The 19,902-nt window shown below is 40.4% G+C and overlaps 1 protein-coding gene across 1 annotated transcript; it reads right to left on the bottom strand.

Moving 5' to 3' along the window:
* Positions 1 to 132: 132 nt before the first annotated feature.
* On the bottom strand, positions 133 to 9,056 carry LOC149065184 (uncharacterized). Its single transcript, XM_089254500.1, has 2 exons — positions 8,826 to 9,056; positions 133 to 3,939 (listed from the first exon to the last, which is right to left on the bottom strand). Exon 2 carries the CDS (start codon positions 3,803 to 3,805, stop codon positions 911 to 913), a length of 2,895 nt encoding a protein of 964 aa, XP_089110626.1. The 5' UTR covers positions 3,806 to 3,939; positions 8,826 to 9,056; the 3' UTR covers positions 133 to 910.
* Between the last annotated feature and the right edge of the window lie 10,846 nt (positions 9,057 to 19,902).

The following is a 19,902-nucleotide window of genomic DNA, read 5'->3' as shown; positions in this document are numbered from 1 at the left end:
GTTTAAACCAAAAAAACTGCTGTGTGCCAAAAACCTGCCAACCCTGTTTCATACCAAAGATAAACCATAGTGAAATAGACATTCCCTTCTAGTTAATTATGCAGCAAATAAGAAAATTTAAATTAAGTGTTCTATCACTTTTTGAACTATTTATTTATCATGAGGAAGTGACTTCCATTTATAATATATGATTACATCTGAATACATTTTTTTCTCTCCTACTAGTGTCTTAGAAACATCAACCTCCGTTATAATGCCAAAAAAATTTACAGTCCCTTCGATATTGAAAAAAAACAACTGAGTAGCATATAATCTAAGACTCACTGAAACTAAAAATAATATTTTCTCACCATAACCAATTTCTTTTACAATGTGCTAAGGTATGCATGCTACTTCTGACTTAAAAAAAAAATCACAAAACATACAGATTTTGATTCAAAGGGGAGTAATAACAAAATGATTGAAAACAGTACAAATTTTATAGCGATTAGATGTCACGTGAAGCTTATATGGACTGGCGATCTACAACTCTCACATGACGAGATTAAAATTACATTTCAATTGTGACCTGAGAAGAGACGATTTAAGGAATTTTAAAGATCACAGGAAGACTACATTGAGATCCTTTTAAGAAAAACATCATTGAAGAAACAGTTTGTTCACACGTTGATGCACAAAACTCTCCATGGTTTTTATGGTATTGGGGTGGGGGTTTTGAAACTTGGCAAACCACAATAAACAGCACACTCATATTCTATTTTTTTCTCCAACATCAGTACAAGAACAACGCACTCTAATAGACTATATATTCATTGAATAAATTTAACACTTATCTTCTCTCTTAGAATGAATCACTGTGTCTCTTGAAACTGCAGTTGGATGGGAATCTTTTCTGATGCATACATCACTCTTACACAGACTTATTTAGCACATCTCTAATGTGAGACAGGTTATGACTGAGCAAGTTAGAAAGCTGCCGAAACTTTTGGCTGCAAATACCACAATTGTAGGGCTTTTCTCCAGTGTGTATTCTCTTGTGTTGGAGTACATGAGAGAGTTGCGTAAAGCGGTTACCACAAAAATTACATTCATATGGCTTTTCTCCGGTGTGAATCCTTCTGTGACACTCTATATTTGCAATGTTATTAAACCTCTTACTGCAAAACTCACATTCATAGGGCTTTTCCCCAGTATGAATTCTCATATGAAGTTTCAATGTAGGGAATTTGGAAAATATTTTACCGCAAAAAATGCACTGATATGGCTTCTTCTTAATGTTTATCTTGTCCAGTGCAACTAATTCGGAATACTCTGAGGGTCTTTTGTAGCTGAGAGCAGTCTGAAAAATCTCTTGTTGGTTCTTCATGCTGGAGCTTGCTGACAATTCCATGTTGTAAATGCCGTTTTCCTGCTGTTTTTCATCGGTAAGGACATTACCGCGTGCAAGTAACTTCAGACTCTGAAAAGGTATTTCACTACGGGCAATTTCTTCATAAAGCTCATCATTTAAGTGCTTTTTCTGATGTTTATTCCTACCAGACCTCGAAAAAAATCGCTTGCAGCAAACACCACATTCATATAGGTTTTTTACAGCATGTTCGAGAGGAAGCTGCAGAACACTGTTGCTGTTGGGAATGCTTAAGATTTCTTTACAGTGAATCTTCTTATGATATAGCAAGTGAGATAGCTGGGTAAAATTTTTACTGCAGAGGTCACACACATACGGTTTCTCCCCAGTATGGATCCTTCTGTGACAGTCCACATTGGCTTTTTGAGAAAAATTTTTACAGCAAAATTCGCACTTATATGGCTTTTCCCCAGTGTGAATCCTTTTGTGGTATACTGCACTAGTCATGGAAGAGAACTTTTTATCACAGAAATCCCACTTGTACAGTTTTTCTCCGGTGTGGACCCTTCGGTGACGGTATACATGACACTTTTGAGAGAACATTTTACTACAAATATTGCACTCATACGGTTTTCTTTTATGGCTGACTTTTCTAAGACTGTTTGGATAAACCATACGAGCAGAACTTTTATAGCGTAAAACACTCCCAGGCAGCTTTCTTTGGGAGTGAACCCATTTATGCCTGTTCAATAGAGAGATGCATGAGAACTTTTTGCCGCAAATACAACATGCATACGATTTCCCTCTGGAATGTATTCTGGCAAAATTCAAGTTAGAGGACCCATTGCTAGAAACAGTGATTCTAGGACGAAGATTCTTTGCAGTAGAAATTGCTGCATGTCCTCTTCCATAGCTGTCACACTGATATGATTTTTCTATACTGTGGACCTTGTTATGATGGGCAAATAAATTGCATCGACGTGAGAATTCAATGTTACAAAAAGTACATTTGAATCTTTTTTCTTTAAAGTGAACTATGCTTTGAAAGTTTAATGCAGACTTCAGTATCACCTTCTCATTGCATATACCAGGGTCATCGTGGGTCTGTACAGAGTCTTGGTGGTAGTTTCCTTCTAAATGAGGCGGCTGCAAGGATTTTTCACCATGACGAACACATTCCTTTGAATTCTCGTTAACCCAAAAGTTAGGATCAATTAATTCAGCAGCTTTTTTGTTTACGAGTTCATATTGGTTACTTACAAAGTCACTGTTGCCTTGTCTTTCTAAATAAAGCGGCTGCAAAAAATTCACACTGGGAAGAACAGATTGGTATGGATTTTCCCAGGACAACGCATCAGGACCTGCTAATTCAACGCCTGTATCGTTTATGAGTTCATATTGGTCATCTATGAAGTCGCTGCTGTCTTGTCTTCCTAAATAAGGCAGCTGCAAAGAACGTTCACCGTGAAGAATATATTGGCATGAATTTTTATCAGAAAATGCATCAGGACTTGCTAATTCAGCACCTGTATAGTTTATGCTCACTAATTCAGTGCCTATATCATATCTGCGTACACATTGGTTCACTACAGAGTTATCATGTCTTTCTAGAGAGTCTGGCGAAAAATGTTTACTGTAAAGGACACATTTACATGGATTCTCATTGGCTTTGAGATTTACTAATCCAGTGCTTTGATTATTGATGCTCACCAATTCAGTGCTTTTATTGCTTATGCTCGCTAATTCAGTGCTTAATGCATTGCTTATGCTCGCTAATTTGGTGCTTAATGTATTGCTTATGTTCACTAATTCAGTGCTTAATGCATTGCTTATGCTCACTAATTTAGGGCTTAATGTATTGCTTATGCTCGCTAATTCAGTGTTCAATTTATTGCTTATGCTCGCTAATTCAGTGTTCAATTTATTGCTTGTGCTCACTAATTCTGTGCTTAATTTATTGCTTATGCTCACTAATTCTGTGCTTAATTTATTGCTTATGTTTGCAAATTCCGTGCTTGCACTGCTCATGCTTCCTAATTCAGCATCCACATTGTATCCACATTTGCATTGGTTCTTAACAGAGCTGTCGTTACCTTGTCTATTGAAATGTGGGTCTTGTGAGAAATGTTCACTTGGTACGTACGAGTTCCCATCACCATTCAGACTTAATGATTCAGCACTTGTATTGTCTACACATTGATTTTTTTCTGTGAAAGAGTTACTATTACTTAGCTTTTCGAAATGAGACAGTTGAGAGAAACGTTCACTGTAAATAACATATTCATCATTGGCCAAAGCTTCAAGATCCATATTTCTAGTGCTTTCCTCTTCTGCACATGATTCCCCTTCATCATCATCTGATGAACACCACGTTGTCATGAACGAAATATCACTCGAGTCACTGTCGTAGCCTCCATCTGCCTCATGTGCAATCAAAGAAATAGAATCTTCCTCCATATTCCTTAGAATGTAGTAATTATGGCTACTTGAGTCCTAACTGGAAGATACAAACTATTGCAGGTGTATCTATCACTAGAACATTTCTGCACTCTTCAATTCAATTCAAAACATACATATGGTTCTTCCAGTCCCTATGGGGGGGGGGGAACAATTATAATACATTAAAGTATACTTATAAATTCTTAAAATATGTGATTGGTACAAATTTTTGTTGATATTCTCTTCATTCTTTTATATAAGATTGAGATCTTCAGTCAAATTAGTCAGGGAATAATCACGGTTTCTTTTAAATTACCATTAAACTCAGCTGATATTACCATAATTACGAAAATTTTAAAGAAAATGTGTATTGAATATCAGAAAATTACCTGCTAACCATTAAATGTGATATGCTTTAGTGCTTTTTTGTGGCAACATGTTTTGTTTACATTCGTTGTTTAGTGTTGTCAAGTCCTCTATAGTGCCACTTTAATGATCTCTAAATGTTCGGCGGATCCTTTAAGTGATCTGAAAATGTGCCCAAGCCGTTTCAGTGCTCCGCAACTGTGCCGCGCATCTTAAAATTTCGTGCAAATGCCTATCGTTCAAGTCGGGTCCCATTTGGTATATATACAGTGGAATCCCATTAAAACGAACGCCAAGAGACCGGAGGAATCACTTCGTTAAAACGAAATTTCGTTTTTTAAGGAATTCCAGACTACCTAATAGCGTTGTTCCTATGTAAACTTTTTGGGGGATTGAAAAAGTGTTCGTTAAAACGAGATTTTCGCTATAACGGTATTCGACTGTATATGCAAAATTTGGCGACAATCGGTCTAATATTGTAGATTTGTATAGAGAACAGACACACGCAGACAGGAAATCAATTTTATATAATATATAGATTTTCATGTGAATTAATTATTGTGGAACGAATTATCCAGGTTCCCATTTGCTATGAGGAAGTTTGATTCGGATAACAAGAGCGTTGGCAGAACGAATTAAGCTCGTTAACCGAAGTTCCACTGTACATATATCGCCAGTGCTCGCAATACACAGGATCAGCTGGATACCGAGGGTGTGGCATTGCACATATACCTTCATGGGGAAGTTAAAGGGTTTCATTTCCAAGGGCTCTTGATTGATTTCATTGTTTTCTTGCTGCAACATTGAAAAATTTGCAGTAGCGGAAGCCTGAGTTATATCCAGTCTGGGGGCCGCATAAAAAATCTGCGAATCGGGTCCCGGCTCCATGATTGGGCGGCCCTGGACTTAATTCGTTGTTAAAATGAGTACAAATAAATTTTCGTGGCCCTCACAGGGGGATGTCAGACAAATCCCCGGGTCTGGGGCCCCCATGGAAAAGTTGACAATTTTCATTTCGAGGGGGCCCTGGATGAATCTCAATGATTTTTGTTTTTTAACATTGTAAAATTTGTAACAGCGGAAGCCCGATATAAATCCAGTTTGGGGCCTCACTAAAATTATGCAAATTGGATAGAGGGAAATCGGTTGGGGGCCCTGGTTGTTATTTGTCATTAAAATGAATAAAAATGACAGGGGATGTCCAACAAGCTTCCAAGTCGGGGGCACCATGTGGAAGTTGACAGGTTTCATTTTGGTGGCCGTGGATGAATCGCATTGTTTTTTTGTTTTTTTTTTGTGACCTGTAGTACCCCCCCCCTCCCCCTGTAGCTGTTTATGCTGTAAAATTTGCAACAGTGGAAGCCCAAGATAAATCCAGTATAGCCACGGCTAAAATTCTGACCCCCTATGGAGAAGTTTTCTGGGGGTACTTGATGAATCGCATTTGCTTTTTTTCCTTTATTATTGTAAAATTCGTCAGTAAGCTGGTGCTTTGACATGTCACTTTTCATAAGCCCTCTAACAACGAAGTGAGACGAAATAAGCAAGATATGTTGTGAAGAGAAGGTGAGGCGGCAGACACCCCACCCCCAGTAACATCAAAAATTTGTCAAACACGTGTAAACAACTAGTTTGAAAGATACTGAAAATAAGATGTTCGAATGCATTTCTTTCACAAGGGGAGGGGGGCAAGATGAAAAATCAGTGGGGTCAAAATGATCTGATCATGCTAGTAAAGGTGGGGATCTCCATACGTGCCATGGACCACTTAGGTGTTTTGGAACTGCGCCGCGGGTCACTGAAGTGATCTGTGAAAGTGCCGGGGGGTCACTTGAGTGACCTATGAATGTGCCAGGCCGCTTGAATGCTCTGGAATTGTGCCACTGGTTACTTAAGCGATCTGTAAATGCGTAAAAAATCTTAGTTCCATTTTACAAAATTATATTAGCTGTGGATGGCCATATCAGATCGACCCGTGGGCCATGGGTTGAACATAAATGGCTTAGAGGGCGGGTCGCAATGAATTTCTCAAAGAGAAAGAAAGTTTGAAAATCTGCCTTCAAATCGCATTTAATAAACAGAAATTGATTATAACATATAAAAGTATTTTCTTCCGATACTTAACAAAATTTAAACACAAAATTATAAAGTCGTCTGCAGAGAATGGGATTTGACCCCGCACCCCATGTACGCCTTTGATCCCAATGTGCGTTTTGAAGTAGGAGGCAGAGCCAACACCAGCGAAATTGCTGACAAGGGGGAAGGGGGTTCCGAGTTTTGCTGACAATGTAGGAGCCATTAAAGTATTACATCAGCAGATTTTTAGCCATTATTGATCCCCTTCATGTCTGCAAAAGTCAGCAAAACTCGGACCCCCCCCCCCCCTCCTCCTCCTCGTCAGCAAATTTTTGTCAGAAGCCTCCCCCACCTCATAGCATATTGGAATCACACGGGGAGGGGGTGGCATGAGCCCCCACTATGACCCCCTCCCATGAAAATAAACTAAGCGGCACATTTACAGATAGCTTAAGTGTCCCGTGACACATTTTTAGATCACTCGAGTAGGCCTGTCAAGGGCGTAGCGGGGGGGGGAATGTGAGAAAATGACCGAAAAAAGGGAAAAAGATGGCCAAATCCATTGTTCTGTCACTTTGGTTTCCCCCCCCCCCCCGAACGAAATTTCTGGCTACGCCCCTGAGCCTGTGTCATGTCACGGATCACTTAAGAGACCCGTGACACATCTACAGATCACTTGAGTTGTCTGCGGCACATTTAGAGATCTCTTATATGGAATGTGACAGTCATTACCTGTGGGACATTCCAGATTATTTAAGTGACCAACGGCATAGTTACAGATTACAGATCATTTGATTGACGCTCGACTGTTTCATAGCACTTCAAGACGGCCCGCTACACATTTCTAGAACACTTGAGCGGCCCGGACACATTTCCAGCTCACTTGAAGGATCAGCGGGACAGTTAAGAGATCGCTGAAGTTGTTCTATAGAAGACTTATCGATAGGATGGTGCCCACAAACTAGCGAAAGGATCTCCTTTTTGTGAGGCCCCTCTTCGCTTGAAGCCACCGGGCCGTGCCCGGGTGGGCCCATGCATTAAGGGCTATTCAAGTATTACGTCAGCATCGATGGGGGAGGGGTTTCCGATATGCCGACTTTTGATGACGAGGGGGGTTTGGATAATGCTTACGTCATCAACCACCCTTACTTGGTGCGCCAAAAACGAGAATAACCTTTCGATAGTTTGCGGACACTTGAAATAACATTCTCCCCCCCCCCTCGATAAGTGTCCTACAGAACCACTTTAGTGATCTGTAAATGTGTCCAGGCCGCTTAAGTACACTGGAACTGTGCCACGCATCACTCAAGTGTTGCGTTATTATGCTGCGGATCACGTAAATAATCTGGAGCTGTCGAGGGTCATCTAAGTGATGTAGAACCGCAGTGAGGGCCAATTAAGTGCTCTAAAACTACGTCACGTCACTCAATAGGTCTCTAAATGTGTCACGGATCGCTTAAGTGTTCTGGAACTTGTGTCCCGGGTCATTTAAGTGATCTGAAAATGCACCACGGGCCGCTTAAATGTTTTGGAAATGTACCACGGGACAATTAAGCGATGTGTAAAAATGTGCCGCTTAGTTCATTTTTACAAAATTATGTTTGAGGAGGGGGTCGCATCATATAACCCCCAATATTTGTTCCGCGGGCCAAGGACCTTTATGCGATTTATCATTATATGACTTATAGAGGGTGGGTCGCAATGAATTTATTAAAGATGCATTTTGAGTTTTTAACCCTTCACATAACATTGAAATTAACCCAGAAATTGATTATAATAACATATAAAAGGCATTTTCTTCAGAAATTTCAATTAAAAAAATACAATTTTGATCGTCGGGGGGGTCTATGTTCTTCCCCCCCCCCCCACCTGTGTACGTCTCTGATCCCACCAATATGCGTTAGGATTCAGAGGGACAGAGCTGATGACGAAATTTTGCTGACAAGGGGGGGGGGTTGTCAAAAATGGCTAAAAATTTGCTTAGGTGTCATTCAAGTATTACGTCAGCATCGATATGGGGGGGGGGGTTCGGATTTGCTGACTTCTGATGAAAAGGGGGGAGGGGGTTTGAAGGTTGCTTACGTCATCAACCACCCGTTTTTGAAGATATGAAATATTCCAAGCTGCTGACGAAATTTTGCTGAGGTGGGCAGTGCCGTCTTAACGCATGGGCCCGGGGGCCTCACAAAAATGAGATCCGGTTGAAATTTTCTAGGATTTAACCAGGTAGGGCCTCCGAAAAACCACATGGCCGGGGGCCCACGATACTCTTAAGACAGCTCTGGGAGGGGGGGTCAGTGTTTTGCTGACAAGGGGGTCAAAAATGGCTGAAAGTCTGCTTACGTAATACTTGAACCGCCCCTTAAGACGGCTCTAACCCTGAAGGGGGAGTCCTGAAATCACTAAACGTGTGCAAGATTTGATAGCACCCTAGAAGGAATACCCGGTAGGTGCCGGGGCCTAAGGAGCTCCCCAGCGTGACCCAACCCGCAAGGGTAAAAGGCTTATATCCCTGGAGGGACAGAGTCTGGGCCGTGACTGGTTTGTCGGGGCCTAAGGAGCAATTGGAGTAGAAAATAAAGCAAATATCGCTCACCTGTCTCGAGTTTTTTCCACCGACGAATGTGTTTTCTTTACGCGACGAGCACGTGGATCGATGAATCGAGAATTCAAATATTAATTACCATCAAATAAAATGCTAACACATCAAGAAGAAAGATTTCAAAATGTTAGGAAAATTGAGAGAAAGAAATTAAGTAAACACAAATGGCCGCCTGTAATTATAATTCCCGCGTTTTGCTTCTCCTAGACCTAAACTGGTGTTTTTACCGGGAATAAAAAAAAAAAGGCTACAACTTCTCTCTTGCTACACTAGCGCCACTGACCGGCAACTAACATCTGTCGTCTGCTCGATGGCTGTGAAAAAGAGTCGAAACCATCGAGCCGCTGCGACGGGTAATTATGAAATGCGCAAAATATGCCTTGGAGTTTGGAAAATATGCTCTATCGCGTGAAAATGGCGAAATATGCAAAAAAATATAAAAATACGCAAAAACATAGAAATATCAGAGCCTTATTAATAACCCTGCATGTAAATAAGGGGGGTCTTCAATCTATCAGACATGGCGGGCCAAATTGAACCTTCCCATAAATCCCGCGAGCCACAACTCATGTAACTTAGTGACATCATAAAAACGGGGGGTGGGAGGTCAATTGGGACCGGAGCAGGATGTTTGGAAGCCGGACAAAATCGGCTGGATCATAATAATAAATCCTGAAATAATATCATCTTTAATAATAAATTTACGAACAATAAAATATAGCTGTGAGACGCTGCTTTATATTTTTTATACCAAATGGGATAAATATCCATGCAATTCTGCATTTGGAAACACATTAGAAAACGCGTTGATAACAGCAATTTCGTAGTATAGTGAAATTGACTTGGGCTTAAAATTTTCCCATTCATTTAAAATTATTTCGAGCATTCGGGCCTTGATGCTCATTTAACGAGTCACACACACAGTTCCTTTTGTGCCTGGCAATTTCCCCACATAGAAATGTACAGGTCAGTCACTAAATATTGCGTTTTAAAGATTAAAAAAAGGATAGAAAACTTCATTTAAAGATGAATAAAGATTGAATTATTTATTTAATTAATACTGGAATCATTTCGTTCATCAATTCTGGAATTTGCCTCCATTAATTCTGGAATTATTTTCTTTATTAATTATCCTTTATTAATTATTCATTATTAATTCTGGAATTTTCTTTCATTAATTCTTTAATTATTTCCTTTATTAACTATTATTTCTGTCATCAATTCTGGGTTTGTTTCTTTCATTAATGCTGAAATTATTTCTTTTATTAATTCTGGATTTGTTTCTTACATTGATTCTGGAATTCTCTTTCCTTAATTCTGTAATTATTGCTTTCATCAATTTTGGAATTATCTCTTTCCTTAATTCTGTAATTATTGCTTTCATCAATTTTGGAATTATCTCTTTCCTTAATTCTGTAATTATTGCTTTCATCAATTTTGGAATTATCTCTTTCATTAATTCTAGAATTTTTCTTTCGTTAATATTGGAATTACCTCTTTCCTTAATTCTGTAATTATCTTTTTCCTTAATTCTGTAATTATCTTTTTCCTTAATTCTGTAATTATCGTTTTCCTTAATTCTGTAATTATCTTTTTCCTTAATTCTGTAATTATTGTTTTCATTAATTTTGGAGTTATCTCTTTCCTCAATTCTAGAATTATGTTTCGTTTATACTGGAATTATGTTTTGTTTATACTGAAATTATCTCTTTCATTGATTTTGGAAATACCTCAACGACGCTGAAATTTGTTTCTTCTTCTTATTGTTTATTCCTATTTATGTCATTAGAAAATAACCGGGGATTGTGTGTGTTTTCACTGAGTCACGTGATCTCCCGACGAATGATGTTAGCGACACCGTTCTCAGCACGATAAGCTCGATGGTTGAATCCTTAAAGGAGAAATAAATATTCTTCTCGATAGTTGAAGCTGTGCGATTCTATTGAATCAGCTGACCATATTTCTTCGAGAGAAATACGGGAAATTGAGATTCCAATTGCGGGACATCACCAATTATCGCCGAAAATGAGCCAAAAGCAAAAAAAGTTGTCAAATATTGCTTAAATTACGGAAAAATCACAATTGCAGGACATTAAGCATTACTGCAAATTGCAGTGTATTAAGGTAAATTCCACAAAAAACTTCATCAAGGCAAATGTGGGAGATGAATTTATTATTTGTAATTGTAATTATCATAATATAATTCATGTAAAAAATGGGGAGACTTTTGTCAAAAAGTTGGGACAGCCAGAAAAACAAAAAAATCCCGGGACGTATGGTCAGCGTAGACAGGAAAGGGAAAAAAAATATTTTTTTTTTTTTTTTTTTTTTTTTTTAATGTATCTATCTAGTGACCGCATTCCACCGAGAAAAATACGGAAAGCTTTCGGATCACACGTATTTTGACCATATTTCCTGGAGTACGGAAAATTTAGTTCACAACTACGGAAAATACGGGACATCGCAAATTGTATCCAAAAATGACTGCCAAATTAAAATAAAATTGTCAATTACGGAACGAAACTTTCGAAATTTTCTAAAATACAGTCAATACCACTTACTAAAATAACGGATAATGTTATCATTCGGCCAATTTTATCACTTTTACCAAAGGCGCATTTATTTATTTACTTTTTAGACATATAAGGCATTTATATTATTTTGTTATGAGAATTTTTTTCTCGGCCACCTCGTTGGGCATTTTGCTTTATTTGGCTTTGTACTGTACACAGGAGCGGCTCGAGCTTACCCGCCGCCCGGGTGCAAGGCCTTATGTGCCGCCCCTAAAGATGATCCTAGCGGAAGGCTCACAGAGCTAGGAGACCTTGGGATAAACCGATTTTGTTTTTAGGAGAAAGCCGCACACAATTCTCCACCGAGAAAATATGCTTGACCATGCTTCCCTCTTTTAAAGAAAATGTTGCATTTTCAAAGCAAAGTTGCCTTTTTTCCCTCGTTATTTTACTTGATTTTAACAGATAATTCACAAAACAGACTTACTGATGTGCCACCCTTGCTTGCTTACACACTAAAATTGATGTATAACGAGGCAGGGCCGCAACTAGATACTTTATCACCCGGGGCAAACCGGCATTTTGGCACACCTCGTCATGTAGAAGATGCAGTTAAAGGGTGAATTCGGTGCCCCTTCTGGTCCAGCAGCAGGGGCACCAGACCCACCTGCTTCCCCCTAGTTGCGGCCCTGTCGGGGCGATTTTTATAAAGAAATTTATTTCAAATGCAAGGCGTTTCTGATGTCTCAGGGACCGGGCAAGTGAGAAGGCGAATTATTTCCTGTGTGCTACACGAATATTGCCACTCTCCTTCCTCCCATTCATGGGCGGAGATGCGGGGGGTGGGGGGCGTGGGGGGTCGACTGATCTAATGTATATATGTATAGATGAATTGACATCATCATCATAATGCCGCCCCAGCAATAATGACCTTGCCCCCCCCCCCGACTTCCAAGTCAGTCTCCGCCTATGCTCCCATTCTAATCTAATTTTCTTGATCACTTCCTCGAATTCGACACCCTGTGCTAAAACGCGTTTGGCATCCCCCTACTCCTGCAAGTACACCTGTGTCTAGAAATCACTCTTTTAGTACCATTCACGTACTTGTACATTGTTTCAGTCACTCACATGTTTGCACGCCGTTCTGGTAAACCACATACTTGTACACACTTTACGTCACTCTTTTGGTTCACTCAACATTAGGTCACTTTTTTGGTCGTACACATGCTTGCACCACGCTTTAGCTTACTAACCCAATCCCTCACTCGGTAGGCCACTATTTTTCTATATACAAAGGAAAAACTATATACGAAATGAATCATTCCGCATCTACAAAAACTCAAACCAACTGTTCAACGACTTAAGCAGGGGCGTAGCCAGAAATTTCGTTCGGGGGAGACCAAAGTGATAGAACGATAGATTTGGCCATCTTTTTCCCTTTTTTTTCGGTCATTTTCTCACATTTCGGGGGGGGGGGGGACCAGGCCCCCAAGTCCCCCACCCCCGCTACGCCCTTGGACTTAAGAAGCACACCATCCTTCTAAAAAATCTGGCAACATCGGCATCACTATCACGCTCTTCTCTGTGATTGGCTTCGCCAGTTTTCTTTCCTTCTCTTTTTTCTCATGATGCCGGTCACTGCGACTCTCTGTCATGAACAGCAAAGCTGCATTGAGAGCAGAAAGTTTTATTTTCTGTACATGTATTTACTGTCTCAAGTTACCTCGCCACCTTCGTTGTCAACGTGACGTCAAAAGCGTGACGTGATGCGAATTTTTACTGTTAGAAATTTTTAAAAATTTTTGTGTCCAAGATGCCGCCCCTAACAACCTGCCACCCGAGTTCACCGCACTCCTTGCACCCTCACTTAAGCCGCTCCTGAGAGAGAGAAGGTTTTATTTTCTGTACAAGTATTTACTGTCTCCGTAGAAAGTTTTACTTTTGAGTACATGTAGTTTGAAAAGTTTTACCAAACCTTTTACCTGTTAGTTATCATTATCAAGCTACAATATGTTCTCGACTCACTCCCTTGTTGAAGATTTCTTTTACTCAATGTTGTGATCGGCCGTAATATTCACCGTGATCCAGATATATGTGAAGCTGCTTTTGCAAAGGCCTTCCTATAGTGGATGCCGTGACCTTTTCTGTAGTGTATGACAAGGAAAAAGTCCTTTCCTTCCGTTCTTGATCAGTTTCTTTGAGTTGACCAGATTCAAATTTCTTTTTTCCGAGAGAATATCTCGAAGGATGTATGAAACGTATGGTACATTAAAAAAAGTATCATAATATCATAATATCAATTCGTGATATATACATTAGGCAGTTCTTCCATTCTAACTCCTCACAATGCCTGAATAACGAAAATGCAGGATTTTAGCACAAACAAGAAAAAACGTCCGGCTTCAGAATGAAATTTAAGACAAAAATTGAGCGGGAATGAACATTTTGCAGCCAATTATGTGGGAAAAATAGAATTGTCCCGTTTTATACATAACCGTTTCAAGTATGTCCCGTTCGATTATTGATCATTTTTTGACGCACTACGGTCGTTTTCCGCACACGAGGGCTAATTAGACCAGGACCTACAATTTATTGCCGATTACGAACGGCGGACTTGTTTTTTATACTCATGGAGAGGTTGGTGCGTTAACCCCTAGATGGGGGAAGTCCCTGCGGTAGCAATTTTTTCTGCGGTCATGTCGCCGTTTTTGTTGTACCCTTGTGTCAAGTAAGTTTTCTGACGAGGACGAGCCGGGTATCGAACTCGCGGCACCTCTAACCATCCTTTGGTACTTTGGGCGAGTATCTTATCGACCTGGGCTACCGCGCCCCCGTCCCGTTCGACCAAACTTGATTTGCGGTCTCCACACGCAAACGGGAATTTTTTCGGATATAGTTTTAATTCTGTTATGTTATCAGACTACCCCCTTCCCCGAGTCCCGATGTGATAGCATTATGCGGCACGGACTGTACAACAGATAGCTGTTTTAAATACCCACGTTTGAGAAGATTTTTAGATTAAGTTCGTTTTTGTGGTGATTCAAGAATTCCAAATATTTTTCTCTCATTCAAATTTAATCTTTCCTTTCCCCACCCAGAGGCAGCTCTACCTCATCTGCCGCCGCTGAAGACGACCCTTTCAGTAGGCTGAAAGGGATTTAGACAAGGAGAATCTGGGATAAATCTTAGAGGAGAGATAGAGTCTTAGAACTCAGAGAAATAGAACTTATATAGTTCTCCTCAGTGTGGGATAAACCAACACCTTCTGCTCTAGAAGGTGTTGGATAAACTGAATTTTTCACCCATTCAAATAACCGCATATCATTTCTCAGCCTACAAATGCACTTGACCATACGTCCCACTTTCAAAAAAAAAAAACAACAAAAAAACTTGTGCTGCTATTTTGGTCCAGAATTATTTCACCGTTCTTATAATTAAAGTATAACAGATAGCTTTTTCGTATCACAGCTCTTATTGATGAGCCAGCATATTTCCCTTCCTTTTAGCATTGAATTTTTTAATTTATATAATTTTTTCAGTACAGCTGAACCTTGTTGACGCCGAAATTCTTATTCCAAAGTTCCCAGGGTGGAAATTAGGGAAGTTTGAAGGGTTTCTAGCCCTGGACAAATTAGAACCAAAATTCTTTCTTTGCCTTGAATTTGACTGCTTCTGCGAAATTACTGGGTGGAGGGGGGGGGGCAGTGGCGTATATTCGTACGGGGTCTTAACATCCTTTAGCCCAGGACGGCAAGTTCAGTGGGGCGGAAATTTGAGGAATGATTGGTAAAGTAAATTAGTGGAATGGGAGAAGGGCGGCAAGATGTGTACACCCCACAAGTTGTAAAACTGCAAATCCACCTCCGTAGAGAGTGAGAGCATTAGGTCAGTGAGCGACAAAAAGATTGGCATAGAGAGTCTGTGAGCGTGAGAGTGACTAAAACAGTACACAAGCATGTGAGTGTCCAAATAAGTAACTTAAAGACACATGCGTATTTATAGGGGTGGAGGGCAATTGGGTAATTGTGCAGGACAGCAACTGGCGGAATGAATGGGCAAAAAATGTACTTTTTTTTTGTTAGACTAGAAGTGCGGTAAAACCGCAAATCCTCTTGTGAGTGGGGGAACCAAAAGGCACACTTGCTCCGTGTTAAAAGCCCCGTTCACATGTGCAAGATTGGGGGTCGCTTTGGTGGTAATTACCGGCATGACAACTTTTTTTCCCCTCGTAGGGAAGAAAAAGGTGGGAGAGAAGCTCATCAAAAAAAGCCCATCTTTCTTGGGGTGGATTGGAGGTCGACACCGACCTTCTCTCCCAAAATCCTATGCGCCGCGAAAACTGCTACAAGCTCCTTCGTCAACCATCTTGAATCAATCACTTCCGTTCAACCTACGTAACCAGTGACGACTTTCGGAAAGAAGAGGGGGATTACCGGCATAAACTTAAGGACATGTGAACGGTTTGTAGCGAAAATCCCCGTTACCGGGAACTTCCCGGGATGTTTTATTGTACATGTGAACGCGGCTAAAGTGTCCATTCCAAAGCTGTATTAAAGCTGCTTCGTAATACAGCTTTGGTCCATTCCTTTTCTAGTTTTACGACCCCAAGCCCTGCCGGTTCCCCACCAAGGTATGACTCAAAATAGTTATAGTGGTGTCGTGACTTTTTATTATTCCGAAATTTTAAAAATTATTGTTGTTGAACAACAGCTTAGGCTGCCATCCCCCTTAGAACCTGCTACGCGGGTGCACCACACCCCTTGCACCCTTGCTTAAGCCCTGCCGCCCTCCCCCCTAAATTTTTCCCACCAGTGAAAGACAGCTACCAGGACATTTCCATTATTTGTTTAAATTTTTACTTTAGGGGTCAGTCAAGTATTACGTCAGCAACGATGGGGAGGGGAGGGGGTTTCCGATTTGCTGACTTTTGATGACAAGGAGGGGGGGGGGGGGTTAAAAATGGCTGAAATTTTCTGACGTAATACTTGAACGGCCCCTTATGTTCTGAATGTTTACTCTGCAAAATATATAATAAAAAAAGATTTTCGGTGAAATTCACATATATCCACGTTTTATTTTAAAAAAAGCAATGTTACTCTCAACATATAAGATGTTCAATTACATTTGTTTTATGAATTAAATAGTTCACAATTGCCTATCAAATGTAAAAAGTAGCAGGGTTCCGACAAAAAAAAAAGGGGGGGGGGCAATAAGCATAATACTCTGTATGGTATATGTGAGTAGAAGAAAAATACTGCCTCACTTAATATTTCAAATGCTACAACTCGATTTTCATCGAAGTATAATATAACAACGAAGAGAAAAATAGTAATTAATGTTTCATTAAAACAGTATTAACCCATTTCCAAATAAATACGCTAAATAATGGAATTACCTTTTTAGCATAATGTAGAAAGCAAAAAAATCCAACGATGTTCGCTAAAAATATACCAAGTTGAATGCCAGACAGCTGTTTCGGGGGTGCATGACGTTTGAACGCGGCTGTTTGGACGCAGGTCATTGGACGCATGCCGTGTGGACGCCACCGTTTCGACGCAAGGAGAAAGGGCGAAGCATTAATTTCATTAAAAGCATTGATCATTGTAACACGTGTTTTGATTGCTTAACTTAGAGGCGCAAATGCGAGCCAATCTCCCTTTTAAAAAGTCTCGCCACAGTGAGCAACAGTCCTACAAATTGTGCAAGTATTCAGACATTACACTTCACTCACTTCACTTCTGAAATATAGATGGCAGCACCGAAAAATCATACACAACACTAGATACGCAATCAGACTGTTAGGTACACACACAGTTACACTTCTGGCACAACTCACTCGCTGGTAAATTGCCCATAGATGGCGATAGACCTGAGTTGTACTCGGTTTGAAAGAAAGAAAGTTTTCATTGTTTTATATCAACATGGCTGAAGCAGTAATATCGAAGCTCAGCAAAGAAATTTTTACACATGACGGTTAGCTTTATTGGTTCGATAGGTATGTTGCTAACAAAACTAAAAAAGCCTGGCTATGTTCTAGAAGGCTTGGAAATGACAACACGTGCCGGAGGAGAGTGTACACCGATACCGATAATAATTTCTCTTTTGCAGTTTGTTTCCGAACATATAGAACATGAGGGCGATGCTGCAGGTGTTAAGGTTGTTCGTACAATAACAACTTTAAAAACGAAGATCTGCCAGTACTCAAGAATTTCCTAGTCAGATTCGCGCCGCTGCTCTACAAAAGTTATCGGTGGCCGCACGTGCTCGCATTCAAAATAAAATTGCAACGAACAAGATCATACAACGAGCACGTTCAGTTACAAGTTCAGCACCAGTGCCGATAGTGCTTCCATCGTGATATCAGATGGTTATAAAAAATACGAGCATCTACCACGGAACTTCGAAAAATTCCCGATTGCTGATTCCGATGAAGGCGATCCATAGGCGGAGATAGACTTGGAAAGTCTGGGGGGGAGGGGGGCGGGCACGATGATGATGATGTCAATTCATATATGCACATATACATTAGATTTGCCGACTCCACTTTTGATGCTAGAGGAGCATCCTCTCCTGCTCCCCCCATCCCCCGTATCTCCGCCCATTAGGCGATCGAAATCGAATTTTTTAATATTTGGCGGAAAAAGTATTCAGGTTTTGATTGGTCATGTAAAAAAGGTTTTTGTGGATGTAACTTTTCCAGTTTATCGCCGCCGCTGTTTTCTCAAATTTTTGTGGTCATGGTTGAGAGAGGTGGTTTCGTAATGCCAATTCTTTATGCGCTCCTTCTAAATAAGCATCAAGGCCCGAATGCTCGAAATAATTTTAAATGAATGGGAAAATTTTAAGCCCAAGTCAATTTCGCTATACTACGAAATTGCTGTTATCAACGCGTTTTCTAATGTGTTTTTTCCAAATGCAGAATTGCATGGATATTTATTCCATTTGGCATAAAAAATATAAAGCAGCGTCTCAGTTATATTTTATTGTTCGTAAATTTATTATTAAAGATGATATTATTTCAGGATTTATTATTATATGATCCATTCGATTTTGTCCGGCTTCCAAACATCCTGCTCCGGTCCCAATTGACTCCCCCTCCCCCCCGTTTTTATGATGTCACTAAGTTACATGAGTTGTGGCTCGCGGGATTTATGGGAAGGTTCAATTTGGCCCGCCGTGTCTGATAGATTGAAGACCCCCTTATTTACATGCAGGGTTATTAATAAGGCTCTGATATTTCTATGTTTTTGCATATTTTTATATTTTTTTTTCATATTTCGCCATTTTCACGGGATGGAGCATATTTTCCAAACTCCAAGGCATATTTTGCACATTTCATAATTTTCGTGAAAAAGTACAAAACACATTTTTTCCTCGTTCCACGCAGACTGATAATCTTAGCAACTTTGTGAAAATCATGCGCAAGCGCAGTGGATGTAAACTGCATCGTTGAGGGCCCTTTCACACGGAGCGGATGCGGGTCCGGAAGAAGTTTTAAGAATTGGTATACAACGGAGCCTTTCAGACGATGCAGAATGCGCCGCAACTTCAAAGTGTTCATGCGGGTCCGGATGACGTCCGCATGTGTCAAAACCCAAGTGCGGGTTCCGTATCCGAACTTACAAATTTTGGCAATTAGTTATTCTGAGCTATTCACACGATGCGGATGCGGAGCGACTTCGTCCGCACCTTTAGCTACTTTTTAATGATTTTGCATGGAATTTTTTAATTATTTGCCATAAATATCCTTAAAACACCATATGAAGGTTCTAGTTCATCAATAGGATGTACCCACATACGTCTACCCCCCCCCCCAACGAATCGGTGCATGCAGAAATGTGCGTGTACGTGTGGTGAAACCTGACGTGAAGTTTTTGTTGTTTCCCTGTAATGCTTGTTATGTGTAGTGCTGCCATCTGCCACTAGTTTCTCTAACTATGAGTGAAGTTTTAAGATTGAATGATTTATCGTTGTAGGACTGTTGCTCTCTGTGGCGAGACTTTTTAACGGGGAGATCGGCTCGCATTTGCTCCTTGAAGTTGGGAACCACAGAAAACCAACTTCAGCCGACCACCACTGTGGGTTTCGAACCCGGATCTTCGCATCGCGAGTCCGTCACTATAACCACTCGACCACCACAGCGGCTGGCGTTCACACACACCACATGGCGTTCACTGGATGAAAACAAAATCAGTCTATTAAAGATGCGGACGACGATTTGAAAAGTGTATCTGGTGTATTGGTTAGCGCAGTTGCCCGGTGTGCAAGGGAAACACGGGTTCGATTCCCGGAAGAGACAAATAGCTTTTCTTTCCAAATATATCAGTTTCGGCATAACATCCAGAAAATTCAATTTCTCAGTATATTTCGGCCCGAAAAAATACCATGTCTTCGTACGTATTGAAATTCTCTGCGGTTACCTGACCTGGGAAGGGTGCAGCCGCCCCGTTACCGTAAAAAGAAAAAAAAAAAGACTCAAACACATGAAATTAAAAAAAAAAAATTCTAATGTTTCCAAAAACTTACTCCCTGGAGGCCAAGGCCGTAGCGTTGCCTTC

This window comes from Pholcus phalangioides, unplaced genomic scaffold, assembly GCF_987345545.1.
Source record: "Pholcus phalangioides strain wild (caught in Gottingen) unplaced genomic scaffold, Ppha-v1.0 ptg000041l_1, whole genome shotgun sequence".
In the NCBI taxonomy this organism is placed as follows: domain Eukaryota; kingdom Metazoa; phylum Arthropoda; class Arachnida; order Araneae; family Pholcidae; genus Pholcus; species Pholcus phalangioides.
This window is presented reverse-complemented; position numbering and strand designations above follow the sequence as displayed.

Bases quoted from the DNA above. Each gene is read 5' to 3' on its own strand.
- LOC149065184 (XM_089254500.1), bottom strand. From the start codon at position 3,805: ATGGAGGAAGATTCTATTTCTTTGATTGCACATGAGGCAGATGGAGGC.